The sequence below is a fragment of the Hemicordylus capensis genome, chromosome 9, assembly GCF_027244095.1.
Source record: "Hemicordylus capensis ecotype Gifberg chromosome 9, rHemCap1.1.pri, whole genome shotgun sequence".
Classification (NCBI taxonomy): Eukaryota; Metazoa; Chordata; class Lepidosauria; order Squamata; family Cordylidae; genus Hemicordylus; species Hemicordylus capensis.
In genome coordinates this window covers 20,621,567-20,643,752 of record NC_069665.1, presented here as the reverse complement: position 1 = coordinate 20,643,752, position 22,186 = coordinate 20,621,567, and the positions used below count along the sequence as shown (strand labels likewise).

Below are 22,186 nucleotides of genomic sequence, written 5' to 3'. Positions count from 1 at the left end.
TCGAACCAGTGCACGAACCGCAGATCGGGCACAAACCTAATTCTGAAGCTGAGGGTGGAATCTGGGTAGGGCCTGTTCATCCTAGCCAGGTGGGGCATTGCTCACGATCAAGCTTCCCACCTCCAACCTTGTTTTTAACTGACACATGGCCGGAAATCAGGAGCACACAGAGCTCCCAAATTAGGGTAGAAGGCTTCTAATGTCAATTATGTGAACTGCCCTTTCCCCCTGCGGGATGCTTCCCTGTGAACATATGAAGCTGCTTTATACTGAGTCAAACTGCTTTACTGACTTAGGCTGTGGGCACAGAAAGGATGATATCATGACACTGAAAAAGTGCTCTCTCAAACGACGAACTGTGAATATTTATATACCACTCTTCAACCAAAGTTCTCAAAGTGGGTTACATAGGAAAATAAATAATAAATATATAAGACGGCCCCCTGTCCCCAAAGGACTCATACTCTAAAAAGAAACATAAGATAGACACCAGCAGCTGCCACTGGAGGGATGGTGTGTTGGGGATGGACAAGGCCAGTTGCTCTCCCTCTGCTAAATATAAGAGAATCACGACTTTAAAAGGGGTCTCTTTATTCAGCTGGAAGTTTTTCACATGGGGCTTGTAAAGCCCTTTAATTCTCATTTCCTCCAGAATTATTATTATTATTATTATTTTACATATTATATCCCGCTCTTCCTCCAAGGAGCCCAGAGCGGTGCACTACATACTTAAGTTTCTCCTCACAACAACCCTGTGAAGTAGGCTAGGCTGAGAGAGAAGTGACTGGCCCAGAGTCACCCAGCAAGCATCATGGCTGAATGGGGATTTGAACTCGGGTCTCCCCGGTCCTAGTCCAGCACTCTAACCACTACACCACGCTGGCACGCTGGCATGGAGGGGGTGCGTTCAGACATCGGCCAGATTTACCTCGAAGTCCCTGCGAGTTATCGGGGAGCAGTTCACACACAATTCGAGTTTTTCACTCCACATTAGAGTATAGCCCGATTTATATCTGGGGTAAAAAAAAAAAATCAACAACTATTTGCTTCGGTTTTTTGAGACAACTTGGAGTTCGCAGTAAAGCCTCCCGGTAAACTCGCGGCAAAGCCTGCTGTGTGTAAATGTCCCAGGAGGCGCTCTTAAGCCTCCAAGCAAGCAGCAATCTGTCTTTTCAACCACCACCTTGAAAATGTGTCTAAATAGTCAAAGTGAAGACTGCCCTTTTTATTCAGGCTTTCAGCCAATGAGTTGCCCCCTGATCCCTTGTTAATTTTAGCTGTGTTTGTTCAAGTTTTAGGTTATTTTTAATTGAAATTTTATTTTTGTTTTAATTAACCGTCCTGGGGGGTCGGGACAAAGGGTGGTCTAGAGACAGAAACAGAAATAGAAAAACCCAGGCTTTCACTTAGAGGCCGGTTTCAACATTGTTTTAAATTTTAAATTATTGTAATGTTTCTTAACCTTTTTATTGTGTTTTGTTTGGATTGCTTCATTGTAAACGGCCCAGAAACACACATTTTGGGCAATATACAAATATGTCAAGTAAGTAAGTAAATAAATAATCCACACTAAAATGAAAACATTATTTGAAACATCTGTAAAGAGAGTCCTTTTTTATAAAATGGTAAGAGCAGTGGACTTGGACAAGGGAGGGAAAGGAAAGGAAAGGTTGTGCCATCGAGTTGGTGTCGACTCCTGGTGACCATAGAGCCCTGTGGTTTTCTCGGTAGAATGCAGGAGGGGTTTACCATTGCCTCTCCCTGCGCAGTATGAGAGGATGCTTTTCAGCACCTTCCTATATATCGCTGCTATATTGCTGATATAGGAGTTTCCCATATTCTGGGAAACACACCAGCTGGGATTCAAACCAACAGCCTCCTGCTCAGGTTACTTCCTGGCTGCGCCATTAGGTGGACTTGGGTTCAAATTTCACCCCCTCCTCAACCATAAAACTCATGGCGTAACCATGGGCTTCTCGGTCTGAGACCATTTTTCAGCCTAAGCTGGCTCACAGGGTAGTTGATGAGTATAAAATAAGAGGGCGAGGACCTTAAATGCCACCCTGAGCTCCTGGGAGGAAGAGTTGGGTGAATGGATAATGAAATAAATTGCTGCATGGCCTTTGGAGATGGGCTGGTCGTCCCCATGGCCTTATCCTAGTCCCTCAACTGGTGTCTCCCTTCACTCTGCTAGTCTGTAAGAACTCAAGTAATGCATCAGCTTGTGAAATCTGCCCCCCACACCCGAAAACCACCTAGGTCTGTTTTGTAATTTCTTGAGCTCACTAGGGTGTGCTACAGCTCATGGAATCTCAGAGAGGCAGTGTTCGTCATAAGCCACCACGCTCCTCGGTAGTATTTTAATTGCTTGGAAAATAACTTCAGTTGAACATCTGCTTTTAAAGCAAAGGGTGAGATCTGGAGAGAGAATAAGATAAAATGTATTTATAGGCTTATACTGCATTGTTTGAGCTTTCAAAAAAATAAATCCAACCATATATAGCTGGTTTAAGTGTTGGAAACACTTTACCTATATTATCCTAATGTATTGTGTCAGTAATCAAACTGGGAGGAGGTGGTTCGGTTTTGCTCGGAACCCCCCCCCCCGTTTGGTTCAAATTCAGATCGTTTCAAACCGGTTTGAACCTCCCAAACTGAGTGGGGTGATAGTTGGCACCCATGGGTTACTACCACCCAACCCCCAAAGCAATCGGACACTTGTACAATTTTTAATGAAATTTTGAAACCAGTTCAAATCGAACCCCCCCCCATTCAGTACAAATTCGAACAGGCAGCTTGAACCTAATGGCTGGTTTGGTTCAAATCTGAACCATCAAACCGCATCAGCTTGAATTCGAACTGGTTTGTACATCTGACAGCATTTATTTCCCTTCCTCTCTCTCCCTGGAGGAAGAGGAAGGGAAATAAATGCTGTCAGGCAGCAAGCACTGGCTGGAAATTAGAGGGCGAGGACTGGGGCGGGCCTTTGAGCAGCCAGGCCACGCCCCTTCACACCTGACTTCGTGTGCAACAGGGGGCTCCAGCAGCCCTTTTCATTGGCGGCCTGGGTTCTTTGAACCCATTCACTAAATGATGGCTCCGCCCCAGCCGATAGCAAGCCCCATTTAAAAAGATGGGGAATGCTTCTAAGACAGGAGTTCTTGGACTGATGTTGTTGGACTTCAGTTTACATAATCCCCAGTCACAATGGCCAATCCCTGAAATGGCTCAATGTTTCAGTCCCTGGCAGCATCTCAAAGTAGGGCTGGGAGAGACTCCTGCTTGAAACCTCGGAGAAGCTGCTGCCAGTCAGTGTCAACAATACTGAGCTAGATGGACCAAGGGTCTGACTCAGTAGATGGCAGTTTCCTATGTCCCTACGCTCTGGTATTGTTAATCCATTCCCTCCATTTTTTAAGGCACTGCTTTTCAATCTTAATTTATTGAGAAACTAAAGATGTTTTCTAAAAATAACCCCCGAGCTGCTAAAAAATGCAGCATTTCACTCTCAAGTTTCCACCAGCTGGGCCTGTCTGCTTTAGAACTGACACCCTTGAGAATTACAAATAGGATTTAGCGGGGAGGGGGGATCGTTTCTGCAAGGATGACAAACAGATCCCTTTTTAATTTCAGTTTTACCAAAATACCATACAAGGTTCCCTTTCTTCGTAAAGCACCTTTATTTTAATGCTTGCGTTCATTGATGATTTGATTTCCCCGTTTTTTCTTTAAATTCCCCGTTTTCTTTAATACACTTACGCATGCATTATGAAACTCAGGTGCAGGTTTTGTGTATAAGTTTTTATATGTGCATATTCCAAGTTCTCCAGCTTGGTTTTGACCTCTTACCAAAAAGCAAGGCTCAGGTGTCTGTAGGATGAGCTCCAAAATCTAACTTCAGTGCAAGGACATGTAACCCATAAAACAGCAACAAAGCTGAAAATGCCTCTGAACATTTGCAGAACTTTCAACACCTGACATAACTTTCTAAAGCCACAAGTGTCTGGGTTGCATACATTCATTTTTTTCCATTCCTTACATGTCAAATTGGTTTCAAGCAGGGCTGTCTTCTGATCAAACTAGTCTTATGGTAAGCCCTAGGCAGGTTTACTCTCAGGTAAATTCTACTGCCTCTAATGGCGCTTACTGCCTCTAATTGTCCATGAGGATGCAATCTGCTAAACATGCGTTCTACAGAGTAAGCCCCATTGGAAATCGTGGGAATGGCTTCCGAGTAGCAGACATAAGCTTCCACGGTCAATTCTGAGTATGTATTGTTATATTTTATATCCCATTCTTCCTCCACGCAGCCCAAAGTGATGTACACATAGTTATATTTAGCTTCACAACAACCCTGCAAAGTAGGTTAAGAGTAAAGTTGTGCTGTCAAGTCAGTGTTGACTCCTGGTGACCAGAGCCCTGTGGTTGTCTTTGGTAGAATACAGGAGGGGTTGGCCATTGCCTCCTCCCACGCAGTATGAGATGATGCCTTTCAGCATCTTCCTATATTGCTGCTGCCTGATATTGGTGTTTCCCATAGTCTGGGGAACATATCAGTGGAGATTTAAACCAGCAACCTCTTGCGCCCTAGGCAAGTTACTTAAGAAAACCCAAACACTTTTAATATCCCGCTCCTCTTCCAAGGAGCCCAGAGCGGTGTACCACATACTTGAGTTTCTCCTCACAACAACCCTGTGAAGTAGGTTAGGCTGAGAGAGAAGTGACTGGCCCAGAGTCACCCAGCAAGTCTCATGGCTGAATGGGGATTTGAACTCGGGTCTCCCAGGAGGCTATACATACAGGGCTTCTGCTCTGAATCTCCTTCAGAAGAGAGTGTGTGTGTTCACACACCAGCCAAACCCACCTCAAAGTCCCTTTGAGATTTTTGGACCCTCTCCCCACACAAACCGGGCTTTGTGATGCGAATTCCAGCTCATCTCAACGGGTTTTTAAAACACTGGTTTTAAGCTACTTTTTCTGAAAATGCAGGAGCAAATGGGAGAGGCACTGATGTACAGTCATTAGCATGATAAGAGGCACACTTTCCTCAGAAATGCAGATCTATCTCTACAGGAGCTCACTCTTCTCCCCCCCCCCCCCCCCCGGCTAGAAGGAAAACACAGGCGCATGCCATGTGGACTTGTTTCAAAAGCAAATCCGAGAACAGAGGGGTCGGGCTGCTTCCCTCAATGCCGCGAGGGTACTTCGAAGTAGCTTCACTCAACGTTTATCCCGAAGTCTGAAGCCAAGTGCAAATAACTCCCTGGTCCTAGTCCAGCACTCTAACCACTACACCGCACTGGCTCAGTTTTGAACTTTTATATGTTTTAAATTATTGTGTTAAAAAATTGTTTTGTTTTAATGTTGGAAATCGCCTAGAGACTTCAGAAGTGGGCGGTATTGATTGATTAAGTGCCATCAAGTCAGTGTCAACTCTTAGCGGCCACATAGATATATTCTCTCCAGCATGATCTGTCTTCAACTTGGCCTTTAGGGTCTTTCAGTGGTGCCTTCATTGCTGTCGGAACTGAGTCCATCCACCTTGCTACTGGTCGTCGTCTTTTTCTATTTCCTTGAACTCTCCCCATCATTATGGACTTCTCAAGGGAGGTGGATCTTCGCATGATGTGTCCGAAGTATGATCGTTTGAGCCTGGTCATTTGTGCCCGGAGTGAAAATTCTGGATTGGTTCGTTCTATGCTCCATTGGCATGTTTTCCTGGCTGTCCATGGTCTCCTCAAAAGTCTTCTCCAGCACCAAAGTTCAAAAGCGGCAATACTTTTTCTATCTTGCTTCTTCAAAGTCCAGCTTTCATATCCATAGTGTGCCACGGGGAAAACCATGGTCCGGACGATTCTAATCTTTGTAGGTACAGACACATCCCGGCATCTAGATATCCTTTATACAAATATGCTAAATAATACAAATATGCAAAATAATAATTGCTCAGAGTTGGACATCCAAGAAAACACATTGGGCGGCAGCAATGAGGCTCAGTCCTAACCTTCACTGGACATTCCCACGCACCTGGTGCAGAACTGCTTTGCAGGCAAGTTCTGGCTTCAGTACCTGGCATCTCCAAGCAGCCTGGGAAAGACCCCGTTTAAAATTGTGGCATGCCCCTGGCAGTTGGACCCATGATCTTGATGCCAGATAAGGCAGCTTCCTACGATCCAGTTATTTGGGGTAGGGGAGATAGACCATTATTCAGCTGTAGAGCATGTGTCAGCAAGCTCAATCCTCGGTTTCTCCAGCTAGAACTGGGAGATATTCCTGCCTGAAAGCTGCTGCCAGTCAGTGCCAACAATACAGAGCTCAAGAGACCAATGGCTTGACTCAGTATACGACAGCCGCCCATGTTCTGAGTGGCACTGATTGGGCAGCCTCACACTTCTGTTTTCCTCCGGCTTTCCTGATCATGCTTGTCAAGCTACTTAATTTCTCAGAGATCTGGTGTAAAGACAGTGAAGATCCCCTGAACACCGGTTAAGTCCACGTTAGCAGCGAGAATAAATCACAACCATATACCAATTTCCACAAGTCCTGCATGGAGTTAGACCTCAATACATAAATATCTGCTGCAGGAATAAATCAGGGACATTAGCAAGAGCCTCCGCAAATGAAACAGCAGAAGTCTGAACAGTTATCAGGCCAGTTAAGAAAATAAACCTATTAGATAAATAAATTTGCACTCCGCCAATTGATGTCACTGCTGTACTTAAAGGGAAACCTTTTAAAGGAACAGATTTACTGTGTATGGAGATCTCCACTGGGCCTGGGTAATTACGCAGAGGCAAGGCATTACTTTTAAAGTGGATGAATGGGTTGATACTTTTTTGATTTACTGCGAGAAACAGAAAAATGGTAATGGCATGAAATAAGCTTCTGCAAAACCCTTTTGGCAGACAGAAAGTGTTTGATTTACCTAAGGCATCCATCAGGTTCTGTATTTTAGATCAAAGTAGATAGATGGCACAGCAAATGGATATTATTTTGTGTATACACACGGGGGGTTGGGGCTATTACTGCTTCTGTGTCATCACCTCCAGTTAAATTAAAGGTTGGGCAGAAATCAAAAGGAAATCCTACAGTGCCGATGGGGAGCAGGAAGGAACCGATCCTAATTCAGGGGCTGATCGTCTCGCAAATGGGTTTCCAATACCACTAAGATGGGGAAGTCATGCAAATGAAGCATCTACCATCCTTGGTTTTTAAGAATGGCTCTGATGGATCAGGCCCATGGCCTAGCTAGTCCAGCATCCTGTTTCCCACAGTGGCCCACCAGATGCCTCTGGGAAGTCCACAGGCAAGAGGTATGTGAATGCCCTCTCTCCTGCTGTTGCTCCCCTGCAACTGGTATTGAGAGTCATCTTGCCTCCAAGGTTAGAGGTGGCCTATAGCCATCAGACTAGTAGCCTGGTTTTGCATGGGTCTTCTCAGAGTGTTTTAAGGGGGCATTCCATATGGCAGAAGCCTTGCATCGATCCATCCTGTGCATCTGAGCACTGCAAGCACCCTACAACAGGGCAGCACAGCCTTGGCCCTCCAGGTGGTTTGGGACTACAGTTCCCATCATCCCCAGCCATAGTGGCTAGCAGTCAGGGATTGTGGGAGCTGTAGTTCGTCATCTGCAGGAGGGCCGGAGCTGTGTAACCCTGCCTTAGAGCTTGTGAACAGCCCATGAGGGATGGGCACGGACGGATTTTGGGATTTGTTTCAAGCTCAAAACGAATTGCAAAATCCTCGAATCGATTTGTTGAAACAGCAGCTGAAGCTGCTCCAGAAACCAGTCTTTTAAAAATTGCTTCCCTATTTAAAGGTTTCCTAGGAACATAGGAAGCTGTCTTATACTGAGTCAGACCCTTGCGTCCATCTAGATCAGTATTGCCTACACCGGGGATTCTCAATGTTGGGTCCCCAGATGTTCTTGGACTTCCATCATCCCCAGCCCCAGCGGCCTTTGGTTGGGGATTATGGGAGTTGAAGTCCAATAACATCTAGGGACCCAATGTTGAGAATCCCTGTTGTACACTGACTGGCAGCAACTCTTCAGGGTTTCAGGCAGGAATTTCTCCCAGCCCTACCTGGAGATGCTGCCAGGGAGTGAACCTGAGGCCTTCTGCATGCAGATGCTCTTCCACTGAGCGATGGCCCCCATGCCCTAAGGAGAACATCTTTTGGCGCTCACATGTAGTCTCCCAAATGCAAACCGATGCAGACTCTGCTTAGCAAAGGGGACAATTCATGCTTGCTACCACAAGATCATACCAGATGTGTATGTTCCAGAGGTTTTCCAAATGGCAGTTTGCTTCTGCTTCACTACACATAGGTCAACACGTGACATCGGTAACGTGACTCAGTCCTCAGTGGGTGAAGAAGAAGAATCAAAATACAGGGATCCCTTTCTATCACTCCTCATCTGGCAAGACATTTTCAAGTGGCTCTTGCGATTTGGAGGCCTGAGAAATTCTGAACTGTACCTGACAGATTTATGTACTCAAACATGCTAATATCCTTTGACCTGCTAAAAAATAAATATGATCTAACAAATTGTCGTTTTTATGGGTATTTACAGCTGAGGCGCTTTGTAAACTTAAGAACTAATTTCCCCCCAAGGAAATCTGTGCTCTCAAATCTCGATATGCTGCTGAAAATGAAAGCCACAACCAGAGCAGCAGTTTTTCTTTCCCACATCCCCTGCTTTCAGCTACATTTGAAGTACCACAGCTACCAAATTTTACAGCCTGGAGAATGGTCATGTCAGATCTTGCTAGAGATGGCATCTGTTGCTTCAGATGAAGAGAAAACAGCCAGGGTGCAATGGCAAACTGCTGCACTCTATGGCTGGAAATCATTTAAAAGAGACAACCTGAGTGTTTTGGAACTCCTGAGGGTATCCATCAGTTTTTAAAAGGTTCTAGTCCTCAAGGCTAACGTAGAGGACTTGAAAATGTTCTGATAGTATACATAAGGGCCAAGTAACTCAGGCAAATCCATTGTCTCAAAGCAATTGTTTTAGGTAGGAGAGAAGCGACCAAGAAGTTAATGAAAAACTTTCTTAAAGTATTGGTTCTCTGACCCTCCAGTACACCACTGCTGGGGGTGGCTCACAAAACCAGTAAAAATAGATCAAGTATACAATTAATAGAAATGAACTTAAAACAAGACTCAGTTAAGACCAAATTCAGAATTTGGCGAGCAAGGCCTGAGATGTAGAACAGAGGGCCTGATTCATATCAGCGAATGAGGCCAGACCAATACCCCAGCCCCAAGAATCCATACATTTAAATACAAGGCTCTGAATGCCATGAATTCAAGATAAGGGATATGCCCCACACTTGACAGCTTACTTTCTACAGCAGAGTTTCTTAACCTTGGGTCCACAGATGTTGGACTACAATCCCCATCCATGGCCTTTGTGGATAGAAATGATGGGCATTGTAGTCCAACATCATCTGGGGACCCAAGGTTAAGAAACCCTGTTCTACACTCCCTCATAATGGTGTCCTACAGGCAAACAAGCCTCCTTACCTTGAGATCTTAAGTCCTTCAAGGCACTAAAACCCAAGGCCTCCTCTGTGGAAGGGGCTTCTTCCAGGACTCTTCAACCGGACTCTCTAGCCAGATTTTTCTCCTAGCTGCTGGACCAAGGGTGGACAACCTTAGCTCTCCAGCTAAAACTACCATCATACCCAGCCACCATCAACTGTGGCCGAGAATGATGGGAGTTGTAGTTCAAAAAGGTTGCCTAACCCTCCACTGGACCCATGCTAGTTACGCTTGGTAGAAATTACTCTCACTCTGCAAGACTGAAATGCAAGGACAGATCCTACCAGACACAAGGCAGCCATCTGACATTTTTAAAAGGGCAAATCGAAAGCAATCAACACCCAGCACAACACTGTTGTGTGGGCTGGGGTGAGAGCTGAGGATACTCTAACAAACCTGGCAAAGTGCTGGAGTGTTTTAATGTAAATTAACACAAGATAATCTCTTTGCATATTTAAGCGATGCACTTCAAATTAATTAATACATATTTAAGACATGTCTCCTTGAACAGCTGTTATTTACTTCCAGAGTTTCTCTACATGAACATTGCTAGCTTTGTTCTTCTACAAAGTTATTCATGCTTCTTCTGGTCCTCTAAGAACCTGCGTGGTGTAAAATGGAGCATTCTTCTCTCCCAAAGAGACGAGCCTTTCTGATAACTTAATATTTTAACATTAAACATTCAAGCGATTTTCCAAAACAGAAAGGTCAAATCCTACTTACAGCATCTGTTTGCAACAGACAAGCAGATGCTTAACGCTACTACACAAATACTTGCAGCAGTGAACATGATGAAGGGGAGGCAATCCATCTTCCCCTGTGGATTTTAAAATCAGATTTGCTTTGATGCTAGCCCACTAAATCCTGCTGTTACTTTTTTGGTGTCTCATAATTTAAGACCAAATTATGGGCCTTTCTGCAGCTTCTAAAGTGCTGGGATCTAGGACGTGGGGCTGCTGTAATTGAACAGAGATGCTGCGAAGCATTTGATGCATGTTCTAAACACTGCGCACATTTGGGAGATGGATGCTTTTCCAGGTGCAGTACTTTCTCTCTTCTAGGCATTGCTGCAGCATGCAAATGCCTGGTTTGTCTGTAGACATGCCTATACTGCAGACCTAAACTGGTTTAGCTGACATTTCGCCTCCCCAAAAAGCTCCGGGAATTCTAGTTCTGTAAGGGGGAAGTGGTCCCTATACTGGCCAAACTTCACATACTGGCCAAATTTACCTTAAAGTCCCTGTGAGCTATTGGGGAACACTTCACACACAATTAGGCTTTTACACCACACATTAAGAGTGTAGCCCGATTTGTATCGGGGGGGGGAATACTACTTTTTGTGTCATGGGGGGGGAATCTTCGAACTCGCAGTAAAGCATCACGGTAAACCCGTGGTAAAGCCAGCTGTCTGGGAAAGCTCCATGTGAAGTCTGAAGCAGCAGTCTATAGGACCACCTCATTCTGATGCATTTGTGAGATCAAGCCTGCCATATCAAGTCTGCCATCAGAGACAGAAATTTTGTACAAGGGGGGGTGTCAAACCTTCAAAAATGTGGGTTCAGTAGAATGAAACCTTGGGAGGGGGGGTTGTTTTTAAGCTGTTCCATGCCGAATCTGATTGGAAAAGGATTGAACTGATGCTGAAATTTGTTAACACCAATAAAACAAGATAAGCAAGCAGGAAAAAAGAAAGTAAACAAACACTGAAAGAGGCAATGAAAGGGAAAGTATCTTTATGTTTATATTTCTCTCCCAGAAGCCCAGAGCAGTGTACATGGTTATATTTATCCTAACAATGGTAGGTTAGGCTGAGAGATACGAGACTGGCCCAGAGTCACCCAGTGAATTTCATGGCTGAACAGAGATTTGAACTCAGGTCTCCCCTAACCACTACACCATGTTGGCTATTTGTCCACACTAATACTACTATAACTGACAGAATTTGATTGCCAAGGTGACAGAACGAATCTGAGCCCAGAAATTTGAATTCGACGAATTTGAGCTCTCTCTACACTTCCTTCGGGAGCAGAAACTACAAAAACGACTCCTTGCAATATGGTTTGGTTGAGACCTTGATGTTTCTACTTGAGCACCAGACTATCAGCCCTAGACCCCACCATCCAACAAATGCGGCTGCTGCTGCTTCCAGATGGCTTCCGGGGAAACAGAACTTCCTTCATATACAGTTGGAGCAGAAAGAAGAATTAACCATCCTTGAAAACAAGAACCTGCGTGTCCAATTTCTTGAACCACTTACTCTAAATTGGTTACCACCTTTTTGTTCCAGAGCTTGTTTCCAGTTCAAGTTTTTTAAAAAGGAAAGATTGTGACGTCGACTCGGTGTCGACTCCTGGCGAACACCAAGCCATGTCGTTTTCTTGGTAGAATACAGCAGTGCCTTCCCCACCGCGCAGTATGAGACGATGCCTTTGCTGTTGTCACTGATGTCAGAATCCGCCTCCAGCACCTTCCTATATTGCTGCTGCCCAATATAGGTGACTACAAATATATATTTGCTAGGCACAATCTGAGAAGCACACCGGCGGGGATTCAAACTAACAGCCTTGGTTCACTTGTGGAGGGGGGACCCCTCTCTGAATTGGTTTTTGGGTTCAGATTTGGTTATTCCTCATCAATGAAGGCAATCCACACATTCACTAAGAGTAATCAAGGCCCATAGTCACCGTAAGAGGCTCAGCAGGGAAATGCCTGACAAGCAGAAGGTTGCTGGTTCGAATCCCCGCTGGTATGTTTCCCAGACTATGGGGAACACCTATATCAGGCAGCAGCGATATAGGAAGATGCTGAAAGGCATCATCTCATACTGCGCGGGAGGAGGCAACGGTAAAGCCCTCCTGTATACTACCAAAGAAAACCATGGGGCTCTGTGGGCGCCAGGAGTAGAAATCAACTCAATGGCACACTTTACCTTTAATCAAGGCACACTTCACAGGCTGCATTTTCACTATATAAATCGCACAAGAAACCCAGAGGCTCTGTGTAGCATAAGTGTTTCTGAAAACCTAATTTTTATCGCACTAACTGGGCTTCGCCACCCAAACCCATTTCATCTTGACACAACTCTGAAGGCAGCAGCAGCCATTACAACAACTCAAAGGAGTAAAAAAAAAAATGAAGGGAATCAAGGACTCTTATTTTTTCCTTGTTAACCTGAATTGCTGCAGTAACACATTAGTTTCACCTTCCCAGTAATGAATGAATGTGACTTCTAGCAAGTCAGCATCTGTAAAAACACAAACATCATCACCCCCGAGCAGTCATTATCCGTGTCTCTAATGCAGTTTCTAAATGCCTTCCTAAAATTGTGTTTGTCACACTGGGAAAACATTAGGCTGCTTATAAGCTGACGTTTTGGGGGTTCTAATGGCCAGGATTTCTTGCAGACGCAATTTCAAAGCTGGTGATGATTTCATTAGAAAAAGTGCAACATGACAAGCATAAGTAACTTCTGAAGTGTTGGGAGGGCGGGCGTGAAAACTGCAGACAAAGAAGAATGGGAAACTTCTTGCTGAACTTAGAGCATGAGAATTTGAGTTTTTAAAGAAGACAGAACACGGTCACCCTGCAAGCTTTCTGCATAACGTGATTTTATAAAAAATAGTTGTGCTATAGTATGCAGGCTCAAGATGAGCTAGAATTCCAATATAATATAATGCTGTATATTGAAGGGTCCCAGGGTGTCAGAAGGCCCTATCTGTGGGCACAAGAGGAAAGAAGCATCACTATGGAACTGAATGAGACTACTTCTAAGTAAACACGCCTAGAATCAAGACTGCAAGTGTGCGATACAACTTCTGTTCTTCGTGATAGCAATCTCCTCTTCTTCTGAAAAGCCTTTTAAAACGTTCTCTCTGCTGAGTGGCGTTTTGGCCCTTTCCGCCCCCGTCCGCTGGTTGCTGCTTTTAGCACACTCCCAGTATTCATTTGCCTTTTACTATGTTGTATTTTATTTTAATACGATTTGCATATTGCCGGGTTTTCGCTGTCTTGGGCCGAGATTACAGCAAAGGTGGGGGAAATAAAATCCGCGGAAAAATAAATAAATAAAAACGCACTCGAATACTGCATACAGCAGATTTCCTAAATGACACTTTCCCAGATTTTTGGATCGGGTTTCTCGCTCCATTCTCTGCCCCAATGTTGTTACACTATAAATATCTGTACTGGATTTCTGATTCGACGGAATCGTTTCTGCATGAAGGCGGTGATTCCCAAACAGTGTGCCAGGGCACATGAATGTGTACAAGAGGGACTGAACAGTGCCTTGAAAAAGCAAGCACCATGCTGGATGCATCTATGACTCTATGCGCCTAAGGAAGGAGCACCAAATCTCTCACCCTGTTGATATATGAGCAGTGACAGCACCCCAAGGGACAGTGGAGCCCTTTCATAGGGCAGGGCAAGGCAGATTACTGGGGTAAACTGCAAGATTGCACAAGGTGCCCAACAAGATGTCCCCCTGCTGCTACCGCCCACCAGAGCAGCTCTTCCGGACCACTCTGCCCCCAGCAGCGTTGTATGGACCACCTCTCTTCACAGACCTTGCAAAGCCTGTAAAAAGCATGAGAAGAAAAAAAGGGGGCTGCTGGCAAGCTTTCCTCCTCTTTGGCTCCATGACACTTGCAGAGTTTGCAAGGGTCCCTTCTGGAAGGGGTGTGGGCAAGGCGGCATTTGAAAAGGCGGCAAGGATTTATATCCCACTTTCCAACAAAGTTCCCAAAGTGGTTTACATAGCGAAATAGGAATAAATAAAGATGGCTCCCTGTCCCCAAAGGGCTCACAATCTAAAAAAGAAACATCAGATAGACACCAGCAACAGCCACTGGAGGGATGTTGTGCTGGGGATGGATAGGGCCAGGTGCTCTCCCCCTGCTAAAAAAAAGAGAATCACCACTTTAAAAAGGCGACTCTTTGCTGAGTTAGCAGGGGACTCGCTTCAGGTGAATTTGCTGATTCGCTTCAGGCGCTGCAATACCAAGGGAGGCAGTAAGAGTGCCCCGGGGTTCTCCCATGCAGCCTGTGCTACAGCTGACAGAAGGAGGAGAATCCCTGATGCAACACCATTGCCCAGAAAGCACAGCCCTTTCCCTCAACCCCAAATGACCGGGCAAAAGGGAGACACTGAGACACAATATTAACTGGAGAATCCTACATATGCAAGGAGAACGCCTGCCTGGGAGCGGAGAAAATAAAGATATATCTGAGTGATGTGTGCCTCCATTTTTTAAATCCAGGAGAAAAGCTACGCCCTGGGTATCAAACATTTGGGAAACACAGAGAAGGCATCCAGGTAAGTGAAGTTATACTGTATGATACAACCTGAGGCAATAAATGCCAACCATTTCACTCTCTCAGTTTACCGATATGATCCATAAACCTCTTGACGCGATCTGGATCCAGGTCATTCACCCAGTAACCTCCTTTCTTGAAATAGGAACCAACGATCAAAGCATTTGCACCCAGGTAATCTTTCACATTCTCCAGAGTCACTCCTGATCCAACCAGCACGGGAATCTTCACAGCACGTCCAACTTCTAAACAAATAAAAAATAAAAAAAGATAAATAGCATGAGAGCCATATTTGGAGTATAGTGCCATCAACATTATTGGGTACTGGAAAGTGAGATAATTTATTTTATTTACTTACTAAAAATTTCTTGCATACCGCCTCCTCCAAAGACTCTAGGTGGTGATCAACAGCAACAATAATTTTTTAAAAAAATTAAAGGGCAAAAGCCTGGCGGAAAAGGTAAGAAGGGCCTTAAAAGCCACTAAGGAGAGGGCTGAATGAATCTGCTAACCCCTGCTAACTTGGCAAAGAGGCACCTTTTAATGTGGTGATTCTCTTTATTGAGCAGGGGGAGAGTAACTGGCCCTGTCCACCCCCAGCACAGCATACCTCCAGTGGCTGTTGCTGGTGTCTATCTTATGTTTCTTTTTAGATTGTGAGCCCTTTGGGGAGAGGGATCCATCTTATTTGTCTGTTATTTCTCTGTGTAAACTGCCCTGAGCCATTTTGGGGAGGGCGGTATAGAAATCGAATGAATGAATGAATCAATCAATCAATCTGGGGGGGAAAGGTGTTCCAAAGAAGAGGGGTGGCCACAACGAAGGCCCTCCTATGGGCCCAGGCACCATGCACTACACCAGGGCCCGGGACACTAAGGAGGGCCAACTGAGAAGACCTCACAGGACGGGATACAACTGGCTGAGAGAGGCGATCCTGGAAATACACAGATGCTAAGCCCATAAAGGAAAGCAGAGTAAAGAAGCCACCAAATGCTGCCACTGTGCGGGGAGGGGGACCTTCTCCGTAACTGGCCCTGAAGACAGCGTTTCCCCTGACTCATGTGTGGCCTTGTAGAAGACGGGATCTAGCCACATCCTGGTGCTGCTACAGTTCTGAAGAGCGAAGGCAGAGCAGCCGTGGATGGGGTGGGAGTGTTCTTTGGTCTTGCCGGGGAGAGCAGGGACAGGAAATTGAGCCGGCGGAACCCTGCTGCTGCCGGAGTGTAGACACAATGGGATTCCTTTCATCATATTACAAAATAAGCCCCATTGAACAGCTAAGCCAATTTGTGTGTTGATCTGATTGCTTGTCTCTTTGAAAGCCGAACAGGAGGAGGAGGTGGGTGAGATGGTACCATGTCATTTCCAGCAATATTTGGCTATTGCATGCTGGCCATTGGAAGAATGAGTGAAGGCTGAACTGGCTGCTCTTTCCACGACTATCCTCCTTCAAGTTAAGTGGAGCAATTAAAAAATATATATACTGCAGTGTGTTGCGCAGAGCAGTCTTCACACCGTGGCTGCTGAATATCTTGTGTTTATATAGAGGAGGAATGGTACTTGTGATGTAGCTCAGGAATCGGTCGCGGAAAGAGGGGCTCTGTGATGGAGCACAGCAGCGCGAGCAGTTTCTAGCTCCACCTATCCTGAAGGATTAAAAAGGGAGGAGAGCTGGTAACAAGCATGAACTGACCCTTTGTTAAGCAGGGGCCACCCTGGTTTGCATTTGAATGGGAGGCTACATGTGTGAGGACTGTAAGATCATACTCCCTTCGGGGATGGGGCTGCTCTGGGAAGAGCACCTGCAGGCTTGCATGCAGAAGGATCCAAGTTCCCTCCCAGGCAGCATCTCCAAGATAGGGCCGAGAGAGACTTCTGCCTGCAGCCTTGGAGAAGCTTGTTGACTTGTTCTTTCTTATAGGCCTGCTTTGTTTCATTGGTGGTGAATAGTTTCTCGTTATTGACCATTTGAAGTGCATCTTCTTCACTGTCCTTGATATATTCTTCAAGGCCTCTTTTCTCCTCCTCTGCTGTTTGATGGACTTGCAGCATTCCTCTTCCACCTGAGCTGCGAGGGAGGTAGAGCCTATCTACATCACTGCGGGGGTGCAGAGCATGATTGATGGTCATTATTTTCCTGGTCTTATGATCTCGCTTCTCTAGCTCTAAATTATTATTATTATTATTATTATTATTATTATTATTATTATTATTTACATTTTATATCCCGCTCTTCCTCCAAGGAGCCCTGAGTGGTGTACTACATACTTAAATTTCATCTCACAACAACCCTGTGAAGTAGGTTAGGTTGAGAGAGAAGTGACTGGCCCAGAGTCACCCAGCAAGTATCATGGCTGAATGGGGATTTGAACTCGGGTCTCCCCGGTCCTCGTCCAGCACTCTAGCCACTACATAGTAAAAAGTTATTACTATAGACTATTTGAAGAACCACCACCAAGGATGGCATCCTGCAGTGAAACACTTTGAGTGTTATTACTCCAAGTATTCTGTCCCAGAACAGAGACCCCCTTTAAAACAACATGTGCTGCAAGTTTACTCAGAGGCATGTCCTCTTGAATTTAATAGGACTTACTCCCTATTACAGCCACCTAATGGCGCAGCAGGGAAATGACTTGCCTAGCAAGCATGAGGTTGCTGGTTCGAATCCCTGCTGGTATGTTTCCCAGACTAGGGGAAACACCTATATCAGGCAGCAGCGATATAGGAAGATGCTGAAAGGCATCATCTCATACTGCATGGGAGGTGGCAATGATAAACCCCTCCTGTCCTGTATTCTACCAACCACAGGGCTCTGTGGTCACCAGGAGTCGACACCAACTTGATGGCACACTTTACCTTTACTCTCTATTACATGAATTCAGGATTGCAGACATCTAAATTGCAGCCTATGTAATAAACCAGCAAAGCAGAACTCCCACTGGTGTCCACCAGTCATCATTTTCGCACCATGCAGATGTTGTTCTCCCTGCTAGAATGTCAGTTCCCAAGCTAAATATCCATTTCTTCCCATATAAAGAGTTATGTCTTTAATTTACCTTCATTAGTAATAACCTTTTTTAAAAGGTTAAGAAGAATGTCATCATTCATGAGCTACAGCTATCAAGAATGAAGCTTTTTAAAAATTAAAAACAACATGTCAAATTGAAAAATAGTGCGTACATCCACTTGCATGGCTAGCTACTTACTAAAGCAGCTACTGAAACAAGCAGCCAAACATTTGCTTCGGCTGGCAATGGGAGGGTAGTACTGATAACAGCCACATTTAATATTTGATAAAATGGGTTCACATCTAAACATAAAACATAGGCAGTTGCCATATACCGAGTCAGACCATTGGTCCATCCAGCTCAGTATTGCCAACACTGACTGGCAGCGGCTCTCTCCAAGGTTCCAGGCAGGAGTCTCTCCCAGCCCTACCTGGAGATGCTGCCAGGGCTTGGAGCCTGGGACCTTCTGCATGCAAAGCAGCTGCTTGGCTACTGGGCCACAGCCAGTTCCAACTAGAGTATTTATATTATGCACATTTGAACTCTGTTCAGCTTTCACGCCACCATCTCAAACACACACACACACACACACACACACACACACACACACACACACTACGACAAGTGAAATCAATCAATACCCAAATAGAACCTGGAATCATACCAGGTTTTCCAGGGCTGGAGAGAGCTCAAGGAAATTATTCCACAAGCCTCTGCATCTCTCACCTTGCAGTTCTTCAGGATCTGCCTCCACTCCAGTTGCGGTTCCAGTCAATACAACTCCATCAGCCAGAAAGAATTCAGCAGCCTTCGCCGTCTCTGCCACACCAACATCAGCAGTCAGGGCATGAGCACTGTCAACAGCAGAAGCACAACCTGTTGTTTCTAGCATGCCTACCTGGAGCTTTAAAACTTCATTTCCAACCATTCTCTCTTCCCAATAGCAGCAGGCCAGCTTGTCGGTCTTGTCATCACACAGGAAAGCAGGCTTTGGGACCACCCATTTACCTAGCGGCTAAGCATTCTGTTCAGTTTTGATGACAGCCCATTCACGCTCTTGGAGCAACTGCCCACACCTACAGTTTGTTTTGTTGTAGTCACTTGCTGATCTGATAACAAGGACATTTTTGCATCCTGTGTACACACACACCTCATGTCATTACGTTACAAAACCTCCTCCGGAATTGTAAAGGGGGAAACTAAAATTTGGCTTCCAATATTTAACTTGTGGTCGAAACTTAACCTCCTCCCAAGCGGTTTTGAACCCTTTGACATTAGCGGATACTTTTAGGTCCACCTGGTGGTGTACAAAAGTGGAATCTAAACCATTGACTTAAGGATTTTCTCCAAAGTTTTTATTATCCTTGGGTTTTGATGGTGCCAAGAAGGCTCTTAAGCAGAGCATTTGCAATATGGCGCATCAAAAGGATTAGTTTGGTCCTAAAAAACCTTATCCTGGAAAAAATTAATAGTCAGCTAAAACAAGCAAATTATCTCTATGAATTGACAGTCCTCAGCCTTCACAGGGCTTTCCCATTCGCTCACTGGAATGGCTCTGATTTCTGCCGTGGTGTCTGGGACATTTTGGAATATTCCATATGATTCATGAGTTTGTCCTTGTAATTCTGGTGCAGTTGTGTCAATTGAACATGTCCTTCTCAACTGTCTATTTTATCAGTCAATAAGAAATTCTTTTATAGCTCTGCTTGTACTGCCTTTCCCTTAGCATTCAGAGTTATTTTATGCCACCTAATGGCGCAGTGGGGAAGTAACGCCTCAAAAGCAAGAGGTTGCTGGTTTGAATCCCCGCTGGTATGTTCCCCAGACTATGGGGAACACCTATATTGGGCAGCAGCGATATAGGAAGATGCTGAAAGGCATCATCTCATACTGCACAGGAGGAGGCAATGGTAAACCCCTCCTGTATTCTACCAAAGTAAAACCACAGGGCTCTGTGGTCGCCAGGCGTCGACACTGACTCAACGGCACACTTTATCTTTATTTACTTTCTGGAGCAAATCCTGATACTAATTTTAAAGTGGCTAAATTCTGTGCGGCTCCTTGTAAGATTAGATCTGTTAATAGTGGTTCTTGTGATCGATTCCCCCCCCCCCCCCGTTTATAATAGAAGGATATAATGGATGAAAACGTTGTTGTTTTTTCCTTCTGGTCATGGACCATAATAAAGTATTTATTTATTTATGTACTCATTTATTCATTTCATTCATCCTACCAAGTTCTCCTCACTTAAGTGAGTTGTAGCTCACACCAACAGCCGTGCCTTGGTCATTTGTTAGCTGGTGTCCATGTACAGTTCATTGGAGGCAAGACCTGAGTTATTCTTGCCAAATAAGCTTCCATTGTGGTCTCAATTATCCAAACAAAGTCACCACTATCCACTATGAATTCCACACATATTTTTAAGGAGAGTTCCCATTTACCTGTGCTTCTTTTTAATGTCAGCAAACACTTGAACGTGTTCTGCTCCAATTTGCTTGCGGTATCTTAACAAGTCACCTGCACAGGCATCGACCATCCCTTCATCTGCCACGTGAGAAAAAACAAAGCCTTCCGCCCGAATAAAGTCAAGACCTGCAAAGATTACAGGGATAACGTTAGGGAGAAACAGGCCATCGTCGCTAGTTACCAGATGATCTCAAATACGAAATGAGACACAGGAAGGCCAAGTAGAACGTTAGGAACATCCGAAGCTTCCTTATGCCAAGTTAGACATTGGCCCAAATGCCTTAATATTGTCTACTCTACACTGACTGGCAGCAGCTCTGGAGACTGAAGTTGGCACCTTCTGTACACAAAACATGTGCTGTACTGGGCTACAGACCCTATCCTTCAGGCCTTACCTAGGCTGTTTGTTCCCTCCAAATTTATTACTTGTTTGTTTGTTTGATTTCTAGACCGCCCTTACAGAATAGCTCAGGGCGGTTCACAAATATCACAAAACAGTTAAAATCAATCAACGATTGGGAGTAAAGTTAATGTCGTGCATGTTGCACAAACAAGCAAAGAGAGCCTTGGATGCAGGCGGGGCTCAGGAAACCCACAAGTCTATTTGACTGATCGATTGCATTGCTAGCCTGCCCTATACCCAGAGGTCTCAGAGCAGGTTACAATAAAACCAATAAAAAGCATAATTAAAATACAACATCACTTGTCTGTGACAAGTGGGAAATGATGAGAGGAGAGCTGGTCTTGTGGTAGCAAACATGACTTGTCCCCATAGCTAAGCAGGGTCTGCCCTGGTTGCATATGAATGGGAGACTAGAAGTGTGAGCACTGGAAGAGATTCCCCTCAGGGGATGAAGCTGCTCTGGGAAGAGCAGAAGGTTTCAAGTTCCCTCCCTGGCAGCATCTCCAAGACAGGGCTGAGAGAGATTCCTGCCTGCAACCTTGGAGAAGCCGCTGCCAGTCTGTGAAGACGATAGTGAGCTAGATAGACCAATGGTCTGACTCAGTATATGGCAGCTTCCTATGTTCCTATGATGCCTGACAAGTGGGAGGAAATCCTGACGAGTGATGTACAAACATAGCATGGCGCGTAAAACATTTTTGTCTGGCTGGTGAACAGAGCCAATGTTTCTTGACCCCTGGATACAGGAAGCACTGTCCAGCAATCTCTGTGATATCTCCACCTTCAGCAGTCTGCCCATTTACGGAACTTTTTCTACAACCCATGGCAGCTATTTTTCGTTTTCAAGAGAGCCTTCTGTTTTTGCTTTATAAGGGATGGTTTTATACAGAGTCAGAGCCGTATCGTTTATACCGACAGGCAATATTCCTCAATGATTTCAGAGGACTTCACCAGACCTGTTAGCCAAGATCTTTAATGGCAGCGACTTGCATATACACAGAGTATGTACTCGCCTACCCATCTACAGCCGTCCCTGAAGCAGAGTACCGGGTTCATAAGGGGCTCAAACGCATAACTTGGCATTACTCTAACTGAACCAAGTGGCCAGCTGTGCAGCACTGCAGTAGGAAGGCTAAGGAGAAGCAGAATGCAAAACGGGAGCATTTCACCGCCATGCTAATAGTTATATCAAGGAATCCGATACTAAAGAAACAATGCGGCTGGAAAACGCCAAATCTTGCAAGTTGACTGGGTGTTTGCAAACATTACCAAGAAGATAGCAAAAGGATAGCGTAGAAAGCATCTCTATTTGGATCTTTATCGCCTCCATAAATGTCCCCGAGAGTCGGCACGAGGCATCATTTTGTGCAACCTCAAACAGATGCAGTTAATTAAATCAGGATCTAGGCACAGGAAATTATGCACTACTGAAGAACACATGGTACACCTG

At 45.0% G+C, this 22,186-nt stretch overlaps 1 protein-coding gene across 3 annotated transcripts in view; it reads right to left on the bottom strand.

The window, feature by feature from the left end:
* Nucleotides 1-1,351: 1,351 nt before the first annotated feature.
* Nucleotides 1,352-22,186, bottom strand: part of LOC128334499 (uncharacterized protein F13E9.13, mitochondrial-like) — a 43,797-nt gene continuing 22,962 nt past the window's right edge. For 2 of the 3 annotated variants that reach the window (XM_053271374.1, XM_053271372.1), the window contains exons 5-8: nt 20,309-20,459; nt 18,594-18,721; nt 14,931-15,104; nt 1,353-2,418 (exon numbers count right to left, since the gene is read on the bottom strand). In XM_053271374.1, coding sequence (XP_053127349.1) covers nt 2,303-2,418; nt 14,931-15,104; nt 18,594-18,721; nt 20,309-20,459 — 569 coding nt within the window. In that variant the 3' untranslated portion in view covers nt 1,353-2,302. Of the gene's footprint in view, nt 2,419-14,930; nt 15,105-18,593; nt 18,722-20,308; nt 20,460-22,186 lie in introns of all 3 variants that reach the window. The other variant, XM_053271373.1, reaches the window with a different exon arrangement.